We start from the raw sequence: 16843 nt of genomic DNA, 5'->3' as shown, positions 1-16843 counted from the left end.
AGTTGTGACACACACATCATGTGTGCTGCTACTCACTGGCAGGTTGCTCCATCTGCACCATGAGGGCCTGCAGGGCGTAGAGCGCCTGCAGCTCCTTCTGCTCGTCCTTCAGGTATTTCTGCAGCAGCTTGGCTCTCTGCTCCACCTGCTCGCCGTCCACCCTGTAGGGGTTCTTACCTGCACAGGAAAACATCGGGAAAAACTTTATTGAACGAGACTCTGCTGGTTCAGCCTGTGAGCTGGGACGTCACGTTTACAGTGTTTTAACGATGAAGGTGACGGCCGCAGCTGGACTCACAGATGATGGCCGACTGGCAGATGCTCGTCATCAGAGCTCGGACGAACATGTTGGAGGACGTCTGCTGCTCGTCCAGGTTGGCCTACACACACACACACAGAAACACATCTGTTTTACAGCTGGACACAACAACAGTGAGACCTGCTCCTCCGTCAGGCCGATGAGGTGGACGAGCCGGAGGCGGCGGGGACACGAACCTCGACCCAGTCAAAGATCCTCTGGTTGTCGGACTTGTCATGGATCAGCCGGTCCAGATGTTTGCTCAGCTCTGCAGAGCTCAGCTCCTTCTTGCTCTTCTCCGACTCGTCGCAGAGCGTGAACTCCACTTTCTGCAGCACAGAGAGAGAGAGAGAGCCGTAACAAACTGTAATCTGTTCGTTAACGACCTCGTTACCGTTGCTCACTAGAAAACACACAGCTCGTCTTTCAGGCGACGACCTCTCACCTGTTCTGTCACAAATTTGTCGACGTCTACGTCCTCAGGCAGGAAGTCTTTCCACCGGAGGCCGGCCTCCCTCCACATTGTGCCTGCCTTCTTATGGCTCTGATGGAGGACACACACAAAGTTTTTTATTTATTTGTTTATTTCGGGCATGTCAAATTTAAATCATCATCAACACACTTCATCTTTGATATTCATTGTATATTACTGTACAATGCTGCTGATAATTGATGACAGCTCTCACCATTCCTTTGCAGAGTAAGGTCAGGATGTGAACCAGCAGGACTCCGGCTTTTCCTAGAGGGACCAGAGGCTTAGAGATCTCCCTGGAGACAAAATACAAAGAAGAAGAAACAAACAAGTTAAAAAACGTTTTTAAAAAAACAATCTCCTCTGACAGATTTTTCCCTCCGTGGTGCCGACGACTCACCTGAAGAGTTCTCCCATGGGTATTCCTCCCTCCAGGAGCATGGGGGTGATCAGCTCGGCCAGGTAGAGCCAGATGTGGGGGATGTCGATCGCCATGTCCTCAGCCGCCTCCAGGATTTCTTGAAACCTGAAGAAACACGAGTTTCAATGTTTATTTAAGGATTCAAGAAAAGGTTCAAAGTTGCTAAACAGATGGAGAAGAAAACAGAGTGACACAAACATATGGAAACATCTCAGCTTCTGCAGCTGCTAAACAATTTATTGTTTTATATAGTACACTCACAAAGTAAACAATAAAAATTAGCTAGAAAAAGAAAGCATCTTCTGCAGGAAATCCGTGAATGCTGAAAGCAGCTGAACTGCTGAGGCAATGTTGAAAAAGGCTAAGGCTAAAACATAAAACTTGAAGTCTGAGAGATGAATGTCTTTCTATGGGCAAAAGAAAGAAAGAAAGAAAGAAAGAAAACGACAGAGAGAGAGAGGGGTAGAAAGAAAGAAAGAAAGAAAGAAAGAAAGAAAGAAAGAAAGAAAGAAAGAAAGAAGTAAAAAGACAGAGAAAGAAAAAAGTAGAAAAAGAGAGAAAAAAGAGACAGAGAGGGGATGATAGAAAGAAGTAAAAAGACAGAGGGTAGAAAGAAATAAAGAAAGAGAGAGAAAGAAAGAAAGAAATAAAGAAGGAAGTAAAAAGAAAGAAAGGGGGTAGAAAGAAATAATTAAAAAGACAGAGAAAGAAAGAAAGAAAGAAAGAAAGAAAGAAAGAAAGAAAGAAAGAAAGAAAGAAAGAAAGAAAGAAAGAAAGAGACAGAGAGAGGGGGATGGATAGATAGAAAGAAGTGGATAGATAGAGAAGGGTAGAAAGAAAGAAAGAAAGAAAGAAAGAAAGAAAGAAAGAAAGAAAGAAAGAAAGAAATAAGTAAAAAGACAGAGAAAGGGGATAGAAATGAAGAAAGAAAGAGAGGGGGATGGATAGATAGAAAGAGGTAGATAGAAGGGTAGAAAGAAAGACTTTTTGACTTTTAACCCAACTTTTATTAACTACACTTCCTTATTGCACGTACTTTCTGTCAAAGAACAAACAAACATAAAAACATCATTAATAATACCTGTAAATGGCAGTTAATCTTGTCTATGATAATCTATGCAGTTCTGCCACTTTACGTTTTTTTTGTGCTTTATTTTGAAGAACCTGTCGGTGCCCAATCCGTACCCGGAACACGATCCGTTCCAGGACGCTTCTGCGCATGCGCACGCACATGCGCACTCCCCCCTTCTTTTAGTTTACGGCAGACACCGCGGATATGCATGAAAACAGAGACGTTCATTGAGGAAAAACACAAGCACGTCGCAACGAATTCCCCTCTGTTCTATTTCTGATTAAATTAAATGTAATTTAGACCGATCAGTTAATTGTAAAACATTTATTTATTGATGTAAATGTGTTGATTTCTGCACATACAGACAGCAGCAAGTCAGCACTGCTCCTCTGACCAGCTCCTCCTGAAGCTTCACTTTTCATTTACACAAACTAATCAATGAGACCATAAATTAATCTGCTCGCTTTCTCCACCGGCATGACGACGTCTGGGTGACCGGTCGATCACCTCAGCCGGCCGCTGCTGCCTCTGAGATGAGCCGAGCAGCGAGCTAACGTTAGCTCCCGGTGGCTACTCCCAGCTCTGCTCCCAGCTCTGCTCCCAGCTAGCTCTGCACTTCTCCCAAAACCGGAGCAAACTTCCAAACAGACGTCAGTTGGATAAACTGACCACAGATTAGGACTCTAAACTGTGACTTTCTCGCATGAAAAAATATTTAAAATTAATAAAGTGACGTTTTAACAACGCTACGGCGGACTTTTAGCTGCTCTACTGCTAGGCTATCAGTTAGCATAGCTTTGAAGCTAATGCCGTAAAACGGCGCATGCGCAGAAGCGCTGGAACGGATCGTGTTCCGGGTACGGATCGAGCACTGACAGAACCCACTCTCATTTTGTTACTTCCTGTTATGCCGACGCTAGACTTCCTGCTCCCGTCTCAGCAGAACGACATGCTGCTCACGTTATTACAGAGTTGGTAAAACATACAAATGAACAATTAACATGTCGTCGCCTGTATTGAAACCTATGAAAGGTTATTTCATTGCAGTTCGCTCCGTGTTTTTGTGTCATTGTGTTTTTCGTGTAAGGACTGTTACCGCAAGGTGTGTGTGGAAGACAGGCTGCTAGCAGGTTGTGCTCAAACTTAGCGCCCTTGGAAGCAGAAGGAGGTAGGAGGAGACTAATGGTGTATTCATTGTAAAAGAGAGTGATTTATTTAATTTAAAACAAAGAGAAAATGGCCGCGTTTCCCAGATTTGTTAAGAAGCTCTTAGCGCTAAGATCTTCTTTGGAGCGCTCTTAAGAGCGCTGTGAAAGAAGAACGTGTTTCCGAGAGTCGCTCTTAGCCTAAGAAGATCTTTCACTAAGAAGGAAATGTAAGATCGAGCGGACCCACTCTTACGAGTCTTCTTAGCGACCAACGCTCACGTTTTCAAGGCAAATCAATATCACACTAAGCAAGATATTAAACAGTGCACATCGTATGTTTAAAACATTAAATTATGTGCCGAAATAAAAAATAAAGAGATAAAAAAAATAAAATAAGAACAATAATAAACTAAATATGAGGAATAACATGTGCTCTGCACATCAGGCACACAAATAAAATTAATCATCATCATTCATCATAACTTTTTACGCACACATCCACGTCCCATATCTGCATGAACATCAAAAACAACCGTTCTTAAATCAACCCCTAGTGTCGCTGTTTCATCGTGTTTTTACACAGTGGGGAGCTTCTTGGTGTGGTGGGGGCATCGCAAGCAAGGGTCAGTGTCACGGAGTGTGGCAGCCGTGACACCGATCCTCCTGTGCCATTTTATACTGGCACCAAAAAGACTGTCACGCATTAACACTCCACTGCCTAAATATATATGTAGCCTATATACATAATGTAGCCTTGTATTGATCATTTAATGATGATGAGAAAAGAAAAACGTGTTGATCACCAAAATAATATTTTAGTGGGTGGATTCGAACCCAGACCACGGCAATGCTTCCACTTTCTTTTCCAGAGTTGTCTGGCTGTAAACCAGCCAGCCCCTGCGCACGTTTTTATTTTTTATTTTCACACACATCAAGCACATGGCCGTGCAGCCGTCTCGGCCGCATCTTTACGCGGCTGTGCCGTGTCATCTATGGCCAGTCCGTCACTGCCCGTGACCAACGCGGCAACAACAGCGGAGAAGTTTCTAATCAGGCCCGCGGACACCGGGACCTGTGTTAACCCCATGTTTGGAAATCCCGTCTTCGGTTTATTCATGGCCCGTCGGTGCAGCTGCGCTGGTCACTGTGTGTGATCTATGTGTGTATTAGGTGGCGTGTGATATAATAATCGATTTGCCTGGCATCGATTGATTCAGTTTCAGTACTGTGGTGGTGGACAGCTCCCGTTAAGAGCTTCTTAAGAAGCTTCTTTGGCGTGATCTTAAGAAGGCAGTTAAGAACGCATCTGGGAAACACCCGTATCTTAGCGCTCCTTCTTAGCCGAACCCTTCTTAAGAGCCTTCTTAAGTCCTTAAGAAAGATCGAATCTGGGAAACGCGGCCAATGTCATTATTTTCATTTAAATAAAAGCTGTAACTCGTAGCAATTTAAAAAGGGTAATTTCATGTAATATTCATTATTTAAGTTTACTAAAATGTATTTGTTTAAGTTTAAAAATGTGAACATGATTTCTATATATTATTCACTGAAATCTGGTATTATGGCATTTGTATTTCTGTCCATTTTCATAGTATTCACGGTGTCATGGTGTCAGAAGGTGAAAAGAGGAGAGAATTAAAGTAACACCAGTCGAAGCGCTCTGCGTCACGTGTGGTAATTCCAAGTGGGCCGCTACAATACCATTACCTTACAACTTTACACACACAAAACAAAACACGACATTACAAGACAAACTTGTTTTTGAGGCAAATTTATGCAAAACCACTGATGCGCGTTCCCGTCGGGGGCAGTTTTTCATCAAGCAGTCTGCATTTGCCTCGCAAACAACTCTGTCTCATAACGTTCTGTTATTATCTCATAGCGTGGTGAATGTGCAGCTCACAACTTGTCCACCAGAGCGTTTTGGAGTTGTTGGTTTGTGTATTTGATGAGTTTGCTCGTAGCTCTAAGCAGCTCACTGCTCTGCCGTTCTAAAAATAGCTTGCACCAACAATTAAAGGTAACGAACCTACTGCTATGACTATAGGAATTATGGCAATGGGCCAATTTGCCAAAATGTTGAACTTTCCCTTTAAAGCTCTCAAATTATCACACGAGAGATAATTCCCTCAGGGCTTCGTTTCTCTCTCTTTCTTTTCTTGTGTTAGTACCGCTGACACTGACCCTTTGTAGTACTGCTGCGTGGACAGCGTGCCGGTCTTCAGCAGCTGGTGCAGCAGCAGGCCCATGTGCTCGCGAGCGATGGTGCTGCGCTCCAGCGTCGACTCCAGGCCGTTTCGCACAAACACGAAGAGCAGCTGGGTGCTGTTCATCTCCTGCACACACTGTAGCGTCTCCTGCAGGAAATACACCGACACAGCGGGGCGATTTAAGTTACAAATTGTTAAAATATTGATCCTCCTCACATGAGGATTATCAGATGACGATGGCGCACCTTCATGTTGTTGATATGCAGGTACTCCTCGATGATGGCTGTGGACTTCTTTTCCAGCTCCTCTTCTGTCAAGGCCGGCTTGGTGGGGGTCTGTGGGGGGGGAGGGGTGGCGGTTGTCTCCCGCTTCATGGCTGCTGCCACACAAACACGAACACACAGACACACACACATTAAAACCTCTCCTGGAAATCTAATTTAATCTTATTTCATGTAGTTAAATAATCAACTTAAAAAATGTATTTCTGTGCACTCTGTCCTGAGCACTCACCAATCTGGCTTCCAAGAAAAACATAGTACCTCTACCGCTGCAACTCTTGTCCTAAATTATATCACCCTAGCTTAGCCTTAGATAAAAAGAAACACTGTGCTGCTCTCTTTATTGACCTTTCAAAAGCCTTCGACCCAGTTGACACAAACTACTCCTAACCAAACTTCTCAACATCAGCCTCGATGACATTACTTTTAAATGGTTCCAAAGTTACCCCAAGGGTCAATCCGTGGCCCTGTTTTATTTTCACTATATATTAATAACATTGTAACTACTGTCACTGGCTGTAACATTCACCTTTATGCGGATGACACCATTTTGTATTCCATGTCTGACTCTGTACCCTCTGCTATTGAAGCTCTTCAGCACCGTTTCACTGACTTACAAGTTGCTCTCAATAATCACAAACTGGTTCTTAATGCAGGTAAAACAAAATCTATGCTCTTGACTAAATCAAAAAACATCACTTACAATATGCAAATCATCTCCACTATTAATGATACAACTATTGAAAAGGTTTCTGAATATAAATATCTTGGACTTTGGATCGACGACAAAATCACCTTCAAACATCATGTATCTAATTAAACTAAGACAAAAAATAGGCTTTTTCTACAGAAACAAATCATCCTTTCCTTTTCACTGCAGGAAGAAACTTATCGAGGCAACTTTTATGTCTTAGACTATGGAGACATCTTGTATAAGCATGCATCAGCTACAACTTTACATCCACTTGACACCGTTTATCACTCAGCCCTGAGGTTCATTACTGGCGACAGCTACGACACTCATCACTGTGACTTGTATTCCAAAGTTGGATGGCCCTCACTATCTACCAGGCGTGATCAACACTGGATTTTATTTATTTTTAAAGCTCTCACTGGTCTTTTACCATCTTATATTAACTCGCTAGTATCTTTTAATGGAGGTTCCCATCGCACACGCTCAAAAGACTGGCTCACACTGCAGGTTCCCTCTGTCAACTCCTAACTTGGAAAGACTACTTCTTCTTACTCTGCACCTTCGACCTGGAACTCTCTGCAAAATCATCTGAAACTTACCTCACTTTTTACCAATAGGGCAATTTAAATCCATAGTTACATCATATTTTACCTCTAACTGCTCCTGCTTTTAACTACACTTATGTATTCAAGTTATGCTTATGTATGTTTGTTATGTCTGAATATTTATGTATGTCTCAATTGTTTTGTCTTCCGTCTTTATATGTTCTGTGTTTCATCTCGGCTATATCGTAAATGAGGTTTGTTTAGGTTTGTCTAAAATAGATTATATTCAGATTATTTGAGGTTGTTACAAACATAAATTTTAAATTCCTTCATTTCCTCTCCTCCTACCGTTCTCTTTGCTCCTCGCTCTCTCTCTGCTGCCCCGGTCTCGGTCGTCCGTCATACTCGCCACCCAGCGGACGGGGTCGGCAGAGCCGCGCTGCTCGCCGAGCGTGAACTCCACATTCTGCAGCACAGAGAGAGAGAGAGAGCCGTAACAAACTGTAATCTGTTCGTTAATGCCTCTCGTTACCGCTGCTCACTGGAGAACACACAGCTCGTCTCTCAGGCGACGACCTCTCACCTGTTCTGTCACAAATTTGTCGACGTCTACGTCCTCGGGCAGGAAGTCTTTCCACCGGAGGCCGGCCTCCCTCCACATTGTGCCCGCCTTCTTATGGCTCTGATGGAGGACACACGCAAAGTTTTTTATTTATTTGTTTATTTAAATCATCATCATCACACTTCATCTTAGTTCAAGTAATACAATACACATGGCTGAAAGGGTAAAGTAAATGGGCTTTATAACTTTAAAAATAAGCTTGATTTGATAGATAATGGCTGATAATCGATGACAGCTCTCACCATTCCTTTGCAGAGTAAGGTCAGGATGTGGACTAGCAGGACTCCAGCTTTTCCCAGAGGGACCAGAGGCTTAGAGATCTCCCTAGAGACAAAAGAAAACAAAGAAGAAGATACAAACAAGTTAAAAAACCTAAAAAAAAAACAACTCCTCTGACAGATTCCCTCCATGGTGCCGACGACTCACCTGAAGAGTTCTCCCATGGGGATTCCTCCCTCCAGGAGCACGGGGGTGATCAGCTCGGCCAGGTAGAGCCACATGTGGGGGTCGATCGCCATGTCCTCAGACACCTCCAGGATTTCTTGGAGCCTGAGGAAACACGAGTTTCAAAGTTTTATTCAAAGATTCTAGAAAATTAAAAAGTTGCAGATGGAGAACACAAACATATGGAAACACACTGTTTCCCACAGGTTTACAGGGAGACTGTGGCCGTAGCGGATTGTCCGACGGAATAAATTTGTGGCGTGGTGGTCTTGATTCTGTGGCGCAGCGCCACACATTGGTCTATGCATGGGAAACACTGGAAACATCTCAGGTTGTAGCTGCTTAAAGATGTTAGCTACGAGTTTAATTCCTCCCGGTCAGTAAGTGTTGCACTCACACTCCCCCACTCTCGCTCCAACCTTCAATGGGCTCTATGCACAGCTCCACCACTTCCTGAATTTAAGGCAGGTCCTTCATTTCCTGTTTTACATTATTGGACAAACTGATTAATCCAGGTGTGTCTGAGTAGTCACAATGGTCAGACACACCTGGATTAATCAGTTTGTCCAATAAAGGAGAGGATGTGCAGGGTCGGGTTGTGGCAGGACTTTTGTCTTTCCAACATTGACCTCCAGGCCTGCACTCTCATATGCTTCCACAAAAGCATCAGTGGACTCCTGTAGATCAGCAGAAGAAGAGGCTGGGGCACAGTTGTCGTCGCCATACTGGAGTTCTGAAATGTATGTTTCAGATGTCTTTGTTCAGGCTTTCAACCGCCGAAGGTTAAAAAGTCCTCCGTCCACCCAGTGTCTGATACACACTCCAAGATGAGGGTGAGTTGTTTTGACATGTATCAGAATCCGTGAGGGTGCAAACGTTCCAGGAGATGAGACAGAGAGATTGCAGGGTCACCTTTCTTCTTTCTGTATTCTGACCGCAAAAGAGGGTGAGTCCGCCGAGTGCGGTTATTTTTTCAAGTTCAAGTATATACTCACAAAGTAAACAACAAAAATGAATGAAAACAGACAGACAGACTAACTGAGGTTCTACCAAATTAGGGTCTCTATGTATGAGAGACAGAAAAAGAAATAAAATAAATTAAAGATAAATAAATAAATACAATTTTGGGTATATGAAAAGGCACAAAGATGCAAAGAGATTGGAAAGATATCGTGTATGTGAAGGCAGTGAAAGAAGCTTTGCAATAAAGTAGCCTATTATTATCTCACAAGCTAAATCCTTCTTTTCCAAATCCTGCTGTTGTAAACATCAAACTTAAAGCTCTCAAATAGTCACACAGGACATAATTTGCTCTGGTCTTCATCTCTCTTTCTCCTCAGTTTTTTTTTTCTTTTGTTAGTAGCAATGACACTGACCCTTTGTAGTACTGCTGCGTGGACAGCGTGCCGGTCTTCAGCAGCTGGTACAGCAGCAGGCCCATGTGCTCGCGGGCGATGGCGTTGCGCTCCAGCGTCAACTTCAGACCGTTTCGCACAAAAATGAAGAGCAGCTGGGTGCTGTTCATCTCCTGCACGCACTGCAGCGCCTCCTGCAGGAAACACACCGACACAGCAGGTTAGAAATTGTTAAAATATTGATCCTCAGCCTCGGCCTCCTTGTGTTGTATGTTGTCGTGGTTGCTTGGCTGGTCGCACCTTCATGTTTTTGGTATGCTGGTACTTCCTGATGATGGCCGTGGACCTCTTGTCCAGATCCTCTTCTGTCAAGGCCAACTTGGTGGGGGTCTGTGGGGGTGGACGGGTGGCGGTCGTCTCTCGCTTCCCTGCACGCTTTGCTGCACACACACGCATTAACAAAGATGTTAAAACCTCTCCTGGAAATCTGAATTTAAGTTATTTTGTGTAGTTAAATGTTTTATAGTTTGTATAAAATTAATTATATTCAGATTAAAAAATCTTGTGGACAAGTTGTGACCTGCAGAGAGAGAGAGAGACATGCACATCGGGTAGGCCCAATTGGGATGGGTGCTGGATCAAAGAGGAATCAATGCAATAAACGAAAAAATCTGCACACCAAAAAGAGCTCCCTTAAGAAAATTTAATAGCGTGACGTTTCGAGCAAAACAATGCTCTTTTTCAAACTGCTCTCAAACTGCTTTCAGACCTGCACATTCACCACGCTATGAGATAATAACGGAACGTTGCGAGAGGGGACTCGTTTTCGAGGTAAATTCATACAAAACTGCTGATGTGCGTTCCCGTCGAGTGCAGTCTCTTCATTTGCCTCGAAAACAACTCTGCCTCGTAACGTTAAGGTGCGTTCACACCGGACCTTTTATTTTTGTCTCTGGCCACTGAGATTTGTGCTGCTCTTTAATTGCTTGATTAAAAACCTCAAATTGACATTGGTTCCTGTAGCGGAGAATGGCTGTCGCGCTTTTTGTTTGTGCTTTTCTGTGCGCTGAAAAGAAAGACTTTTGGGGGCAAAAACTTGTCGTGACTTAAAGCAGAAGTAAGTGATATATTTGTGTTAATATAAGTCTTAAATAGTTATATCTTCCGACAGCAATCACTTACATAGAGTGTTTGGACCGAAACACGGGTCTGTCAGTCACTCTGCTCTGCTCTGAGCCGAGGAGAAAACATTTATCGTATCCTACAGTTTTTATCCAATGAGGAGAGAGAACGGCATGCAGGGCTGTGTGTGCAGCCAAGGGACGCCGTGAATGTGGTGACGTAGGGACGAGGACTGTTATGGTGCGTTCAAGGCAACTCGTAACTCGTGTTTTTCCGACCTGTGAAGTTGTACCAGTTTGATCTGGTGCGAGGTCACGGGTCGGAAGTTACGAGTGGCCGTTATAGTGACTTTCACCGGTAAAACAGGTCGGAAAAACACGAGTGGGTTGCCTGGAACGCTACAAAGTAGTAAGTTGTGACTTGAAGCTGTAATTTACGATTTCAAAAGCCTGCCTGGAACGCAGCATTAGCGAAAACGACCGGATCACTTACTTCTGCTTTAAGAAGGAAGGATGTGTGTTATTACTGACCTGTAACAAAATTTTGTAGGATTGGGGAGGGCTGGGAAAGGGAGGGAATAAGTGGTTGTTGTTTTTGGGAAAAAAAATGAAAAAATCCTTATTTTTCATTGTATGTACTTTTACCTGTCAAATGAATAAAAACATAAACATAAAAAAAAAAAGAACTTGTCGTGACTTGTCGTGACGTAGGACCCCACACATTGTCCGTCACAACGAGAAATTTTCTGGCATGCCAGAAATTTGCTGGGAGGTCGGCGACTCCTTTAGGACATCGGGACGTGACACAGAGCCTCACTAATTACGCGTCCCGATAAATGCTCACGACCCCGCGATCTCTCTACGATTACGTAAATTATGCTGCGACACGTCTGGGACGACAAAATCGTACAATGTAGGCCTGCCTTTACTCACTTGCTTGCTGACACTGATTATTTTCTAAGCTTTGGGGTGTTTAAAGCGTAGTTTTTTTCTTTTTTAAAGATGAGAGAAGTGAGACCAGTGGGAAAGAGACTTCACCCCAGATGATGTGGATTTTTTTTTCTGTGCGGGGGAACCTACCAGAATCTGCAGGTTTGGTGCTGGTGCCGACGCTCCTCCTCTTCTCCCCCAAGCTTTCCCAGGGGTCAATGCCCCCGGGGGCGAGCAGGGAAACCCAGTTTTTCTGAGAGGAGGGAGTGGACAGAGGTGAGGAGGAGTTTATACACATTTATGTAAAATAGAAATTTAAAATATCTCTTATTCTTTCTATTTATTAATTTTATTAAAGCTATGGTCAACGATAGCTATGGCCCTCCTAACGACACACCCCCCTTCAGCAGAGCAGAGCAACAAGCCTGCCGGCAGAAACCAAACACGGCACCGGCTTTGATTTCGGAGCAAAATGTTGGATTCACCGTCACAACTTCCACAATAAAACCAAAGATTACCTGTTCAACATAAACTCCGCTGTATCAGCACCGCCCCTGCAGCCTGGGCGGGGTCGCTCTGCTAACTGCACACTGCGAGTCTCCCTGCTCCTCTCCTCTCCCCGACACAGCACCCTGCGCCTGGTCGCCCCTCCTTCGCTAGGCACCGCTAATGGCGGCGTCAGGGAGTCGAGGGGATTGGATGGAGGGTACGAGAGAGAAATTGAGCAATAGGTGCCATCTGGGCTGCATGGCTCCTATTGGTCAATTTCTCTGCAGGTCTGCAGCCACTACTATATTTTTTTCATCCTTTGGCTCTTCACATTGTGTAGGTCGTACTACAGGGCCATAACCACCGTCTAAATGACGTTAATAATAATGATCAATCTTTCAAATCGTAGACCGTAGCATTAAGTTATGAAATATCCACTTGAAAAACAGCAAATCTTCATATTCGAGAATCTGTAACTACAAAATAATTTGGTTTTTATCTTTACTAATGACACAGAAAAAAGTACAGCATAACAATGGCGTCTGAGCAAATGGATATTCAAATCTTTAACAACCTACTAAATTACACGAGTTTTCAGCAAAGATTTTGAGTTTTTAATGTTTGTAGTGACGCAGTTTCCTCAGTGTGTATGTGAGAGACTCACCCGTCGCAGATCCAACACATCCTGCAGCTTGAAGCGGATCGTGGGCGTGGTCTTCTCCTCCTTTATGATCTTCTCTATCTGATGGAAGTACTGGTCCATACGAGGCTGAGGAGACAGACGACGGTTTGATGAGTGACTCTGTCTCCATCCAACTACACATTTATCAGCATTAATTACAAACACTAATTCCCTCTTTAATCACATGTGTGTGTTTGTACCTTGGCCTTCTCAAAGTCCAGGTACTTGCCGATGGTGGACAGCAGCACACACAGACACTCCAGAGATTCCTCGTCCTCTTTTTTCAGCAGCTTCACGATGCAGTCGTGCACGATGGCCTCCGTCAGCATCTTGAGCTTGAACAGCTCGCCAATGAACTTGATGTTGCCCACCGAGCGCCTCCTGGCCTTGTCTTTGGCATCCTGCAGCTCCTCGATGAGCCGCTGCTTCTCCTCCTCCTGCAGGGAGAGAGAGAGATGTCATAAATTGCAGAGGAGAGATGGTTTGTATTTAAACCTCTAAAAACTTTGGGATATAAAAAGTAATCGTAGCACAGTGGCTCCTTCGAGACATCTGGCCGCCACACAGCTGAGCTGACCCATCAGCCCAGCCCAGGTTTCGTTAAATAAAAGACGCGACCTAAAGCCTGACCAGGGACAAAAACAGCAAACGTCTTCTATACATCATATTTTCCCATTTCCTGTGGCAATGTTGTTTGTATCATAAATAAACCGTACAGAGGAGGCGCCCTCCAGCTCCTTCTGCTTCTTCTCGAAGATCTCGTCGTCCTTCTCAAACACCACTTGGCATCGGTTTAGCAGCAGCTTACGGAAATTCACAGTGACTCCCGGCTCATCTTGGACTTGGACTTTTAGCTGTGGAAGAAAACGGACATTTAGTTTCAATAGGCTTCATGCACAACTCCACTACTTCCTGAACTTTAGCCAGCTCCTTTATTTCCTGTCTTACATTATTGGACAAACTGATTAGGCCCTAGTGTGACTGCACCCTTAATGAACTTTTCAGAATTTCCACTAGCCAATATTTTTCGGGTGAAAATAAGGATCCTGTCCCTGTCCCCCGCTGGTCTGCACTCACATTACCCCGAACCCAAGTGTGCTCAAGCACGGTTGCCTCCTTCACATTACACTCGCGTTACATTGTTGTTTAATTAAAAATAAACCAAAGCCGTTTCCTACAAAAATGTCTACATGCTTTTATTTTGAAGTTTCTTGCGTGCACTTCCTGTCCCAAGCGGCTTGACACTGGAGGCAGCCTGAGAGTGGAGCCTGCACCGACCCTCTCGACACTTCCACTTCATTATGCTCGAAACGGTGTCAAGCGTAACATCACTATAACACCCTAGACAGCTTTGCTCTCACACGCGGGCGCCGCTCACCCCCATAAGGCAGCGGGACATGTTGGCGTAGACCACCGAGAGGTCTGACTCGGAGATGGCCTTCTCATGGATGAGGTGGACCACGCCCTTCAGCCTCTCCTCAGTGTCGATGCTCAGCCCTGTCACCTGCTTCATGAGCCTCTGGAACGTCTGTGGCCTCAGATTGTTGAGGATGCTGCTCATCCGCTTGAACAGTTCCTGGGTCTTGGCCTGCTCCGAGTCGCTCTCCGCCTTGTTCGGCTGCACGTCGTCGTTCAGCGACATGCTGGTGATGATCTTCCGCGGCTCTTTCCTCTGGATCTGCTGAGAGTGAAGGTGCGTGTGCTAATCTACAAGATGGTGTTTGTAGGTAGCATCAGCAGAACATACGAAGGTCACCTGGTGGACAGGTGAGGAATGACGTAAACACACATTAGAGACAATGGAATGCAATATAATAAAATAAAGAACTAAATTGCTCCTTTTGTGTTTCAGAAACTTCAGATTCTAAGTATTTATGGCATTAATATTTTTCAAATCTGTTTTTCTTTATAAGATACTCTCAAATGAAGGAAATGAGTTGCTACTATTATTTTTTTCATGTTTTCTGACTCTGCTGGATGAAGAAAAGTGAGTTCCGTTCGCTACCATCATATGGACATGCAGTGCTGCGCGGAGCCCCGCTGTAACTCAGGGAAGGCACGGAGGACTCTGAAACTTCTCCCAGCCTTTAGTCCACATGAGGGTGAGTTGATAATGAGTGAAATTTGAATTTGGGTGAACTATCCCTTTAACTATTCAAAGCTGCCTAAACTTAACCATTAACCTAATTATAACCTAAAGTCAAGTCTGTTCTCTCAAATGGCCCTTGGAAAAAGTGAGGACCGGCCAAAATGTCACAAGTACAAGTACAAGTACAAGAACACACACACACACACACACACACACACACACACACACACACACACACACAGGAAGAGAGAGAGAAGCTTACGTGCATGACAGCAGTGTACAGTGAAAGCGAAACTCAACTCACCAAAAAATGACAAAGTGATTTTCCCTCGAAGATTTTCTGACCAATAGCTGACCGACCTGTAGACCACATGTCATTTCTTTACAAAAAAAGGTAAGTATGAACTAGTGTGAACCGTGTGAACACAGACAGGACCAAAACTTTGCAACAATGTATCATTTACACGGACCCCTCTGGTCCGGACTTTCAGGTGTGACAGCGACCTTAAGGATAACATTACCTTTTCTGAGTTAACAATAATTTAGAGCAGGCGTATTTGAAGAAAGTATATCATGCTAACCTTTTGTAAACTCCACACCGTCGCCGAGCGTCTTCTCTGTGAAAATTACTGCATCGGGTTTTCCTTTAGGTGCGTGCAGAGGAGGAGCGGGCCAATCAGCTGTCAGTGTGTGTGCATGCACCAATGATGCGCTGGTTGATAATGTAAGTTTCGTTTTTACCTTCGTTTTTACCACCACGCACCAATGATGCGCTGGTTTATAAGTTTCGTTTTTACCACCCAAACCAAACCAGTGATGCGCTGGTTGGGGAGTTCCTCCTCCCAGATGTAACAGAACACGTCCTCAGTGATTCACATCCATCTCTTCACAGTCGTGTAGGACTCATGTTTCTCCTCAGTCTGTTTCAGCAGCTTCGTGGATTCTCTTCTGAAAAAATGCAAGAAGAAGTTTGATTTTTAACCGTGGGATGTTTCCATAATAATAATAATAATAAAAAATGAAGTTAAATTCAGGTTTGGCAGCTGCTGCTTCTGTATAATGTGTTAATGTCAGCATGTTTCTCTGCAGTAAACTGTGTAGTTCCAGAGGAAACCAAGTACAGTGTTAAAAAATCAAACATGAGACATGAAACTAGTGGATTTGAAAACGTTACAAAACTCAAGAGGAACATGGATAGTTAAAAAAAAAAAAAGTTCAAGTTCATGTATTGGGAGACACTGAATCAAAAGAACCCAGGGAAGTCAGAGTGAAATCCTCCTCAAAGTGACAGAGAAAATTCATAAAAATGAAACTGTGACTCACAGCTCAGCAGACTTTGTTATTGTTGTGTTTTTTGGCCGTTCTTCATCTCAAACTAATCGAGGAACTAAATGTTTTTGGAGGTTCAGCGAAAGCCAAGTCTGGTTTTCTGGAGTTCCCCGAGAAGTCCAGTCAAAACACAGAGAGATGATGATGACATCACCGACGCTTCACCCAGCTTTTTCCTACAGTTTCATCACTTCTCCATGTTGATCTCCCACAGCTTCTTCTTCCTCTTCCTCATGTCTGCTAAACAAAACTGTGAGCATCCAAAAATACTAACAACAACAACAGCTCCTAAAACCTCCACTTCAGACGTCAAGTCAAATCCTAATCAGACCCAGAAAGGATGTGTTAATGAAACATCTGTACACAAAATACAAAAGTGAGGTGTTCGCTGTGGAAACCAGTGGGTCAAGGGGGAATTTTTTGTTCAGTTTGTTGTTTTGGTGGTGGTGGACAGCAGCAGAGAGATTTTTTAGGTTACGTTATAGTTCAATATATATAATATATATGCTTACTTACGTAGTTGGTGTTTATATCCAACATGCCACTTTTTTACAAAATGAAGATCTAGTTTGTTCTTACAAAATAAAGTTTGTAAAGTAGCTATATGGAGCACAGCTGCTGACAGATGTGCAGCTGACAGT

General features: G+C 43.9%; 2 protein-coding genes across 9 annotated transcripts in view; both read right to left on the bottom strand.

Moving 5' to 3' along the window:
* Nucleotides 1-16843, bottom strand: part of LOC310996417 (eukaryotic translation initiation factor 4 gamma 1-like) — a 70966-nt gene that overhangs the window by 351 nt on the left and 53772 nt on the right. For all 8 annotated transcript variants that reach the window (XM_083985799.1, XM_083985800.1, XM_083985801.1 and 5 more), the window contains 13 exons: nucleotides 9584-9756; nucleotides 8190-8312; nucleotides 8006-8087; nucleotides 7725-7823; nucleotides 7490-7607; nucleotides 5867-6000; nucleotides 5596-5768; nucleotides 1171-1296; nucleotides 985-1066; nucleotides 744-842; nucleotides 496-627; nucleotides 299-380; nucleotides 37-177 (listed from right to left, as the gene is read on the bottom strand). In XM_083985799.1, coding sequence (XP_083841925.1) covers nucleotides 37-177; nucleotides 299-380; nucleotides 496-627; nucleotides 744-842; nucleotides 985-1066; nucleotides 1171-1296; nucleotides 5596-5768; nucleotides 5867-6000; nucleotides 7490-7607; nucleotides 7725-7823; nucleotides 8006-8087; nucleotides 8190-8312; nucleotides 9584-9756 — 1564 coding nt within the window. The remainder of the gene's footprint in view (nucleotides 1-36; nucleotides 178-298; nucleotides 381-495; nucleotides 628-743; nucleotides 843-984; nucleotides 1067-1170; nucleotides 1297-5595; nucleotides 5769-5866; nucleotides 6001-7489; nucleotides 7608-7724; nucleotides 7824-8005; nucleotides 8088-8189; nucleotides 8313-9583; nucleotides 9757-16843) is intronic.
* On the bottom strand, nucleotides 9809-16437 carry LOC310995697 (eukaryotic translation initiation factor 4 gamma 3-like; the record flags this gene model as incomplete). The annotated part of the gene is made up of 8 exons (XM_083984818.1): nucleotides 9809-10002; nucleotides 11764-11866; nucleotides 12767-12871; nucleotides 12985-13221; nucleotides 13501-13638; nucleotides 14163-14465; nucleotides 15764-15821; nucleotides 16394-16437. 8 exons carry the CDS (start codon nucleotides 16435-16437, stop codon nucleotides 9809-9811), a joined length of 1182 nt encoding a protein of 393 aa, XP_083840944.1.

The sequence above is a fragment of the Trachurus trachurus genome (assembly GCF_905171665.1).
Source record: "Trachurus trachurus genome assembly, chromosome: 13".
NCBI lineage: Eukaryota > Metazoa > Chordata > Actinopteri > Carangiformes > Carangidae > Trachurus > Trachurus trachurus.
The sequence above is the reverse complement of the archived record's forward strand: the minus strand, read 5'-3'. Positions and strand labels throughout refer to the sequence as shown.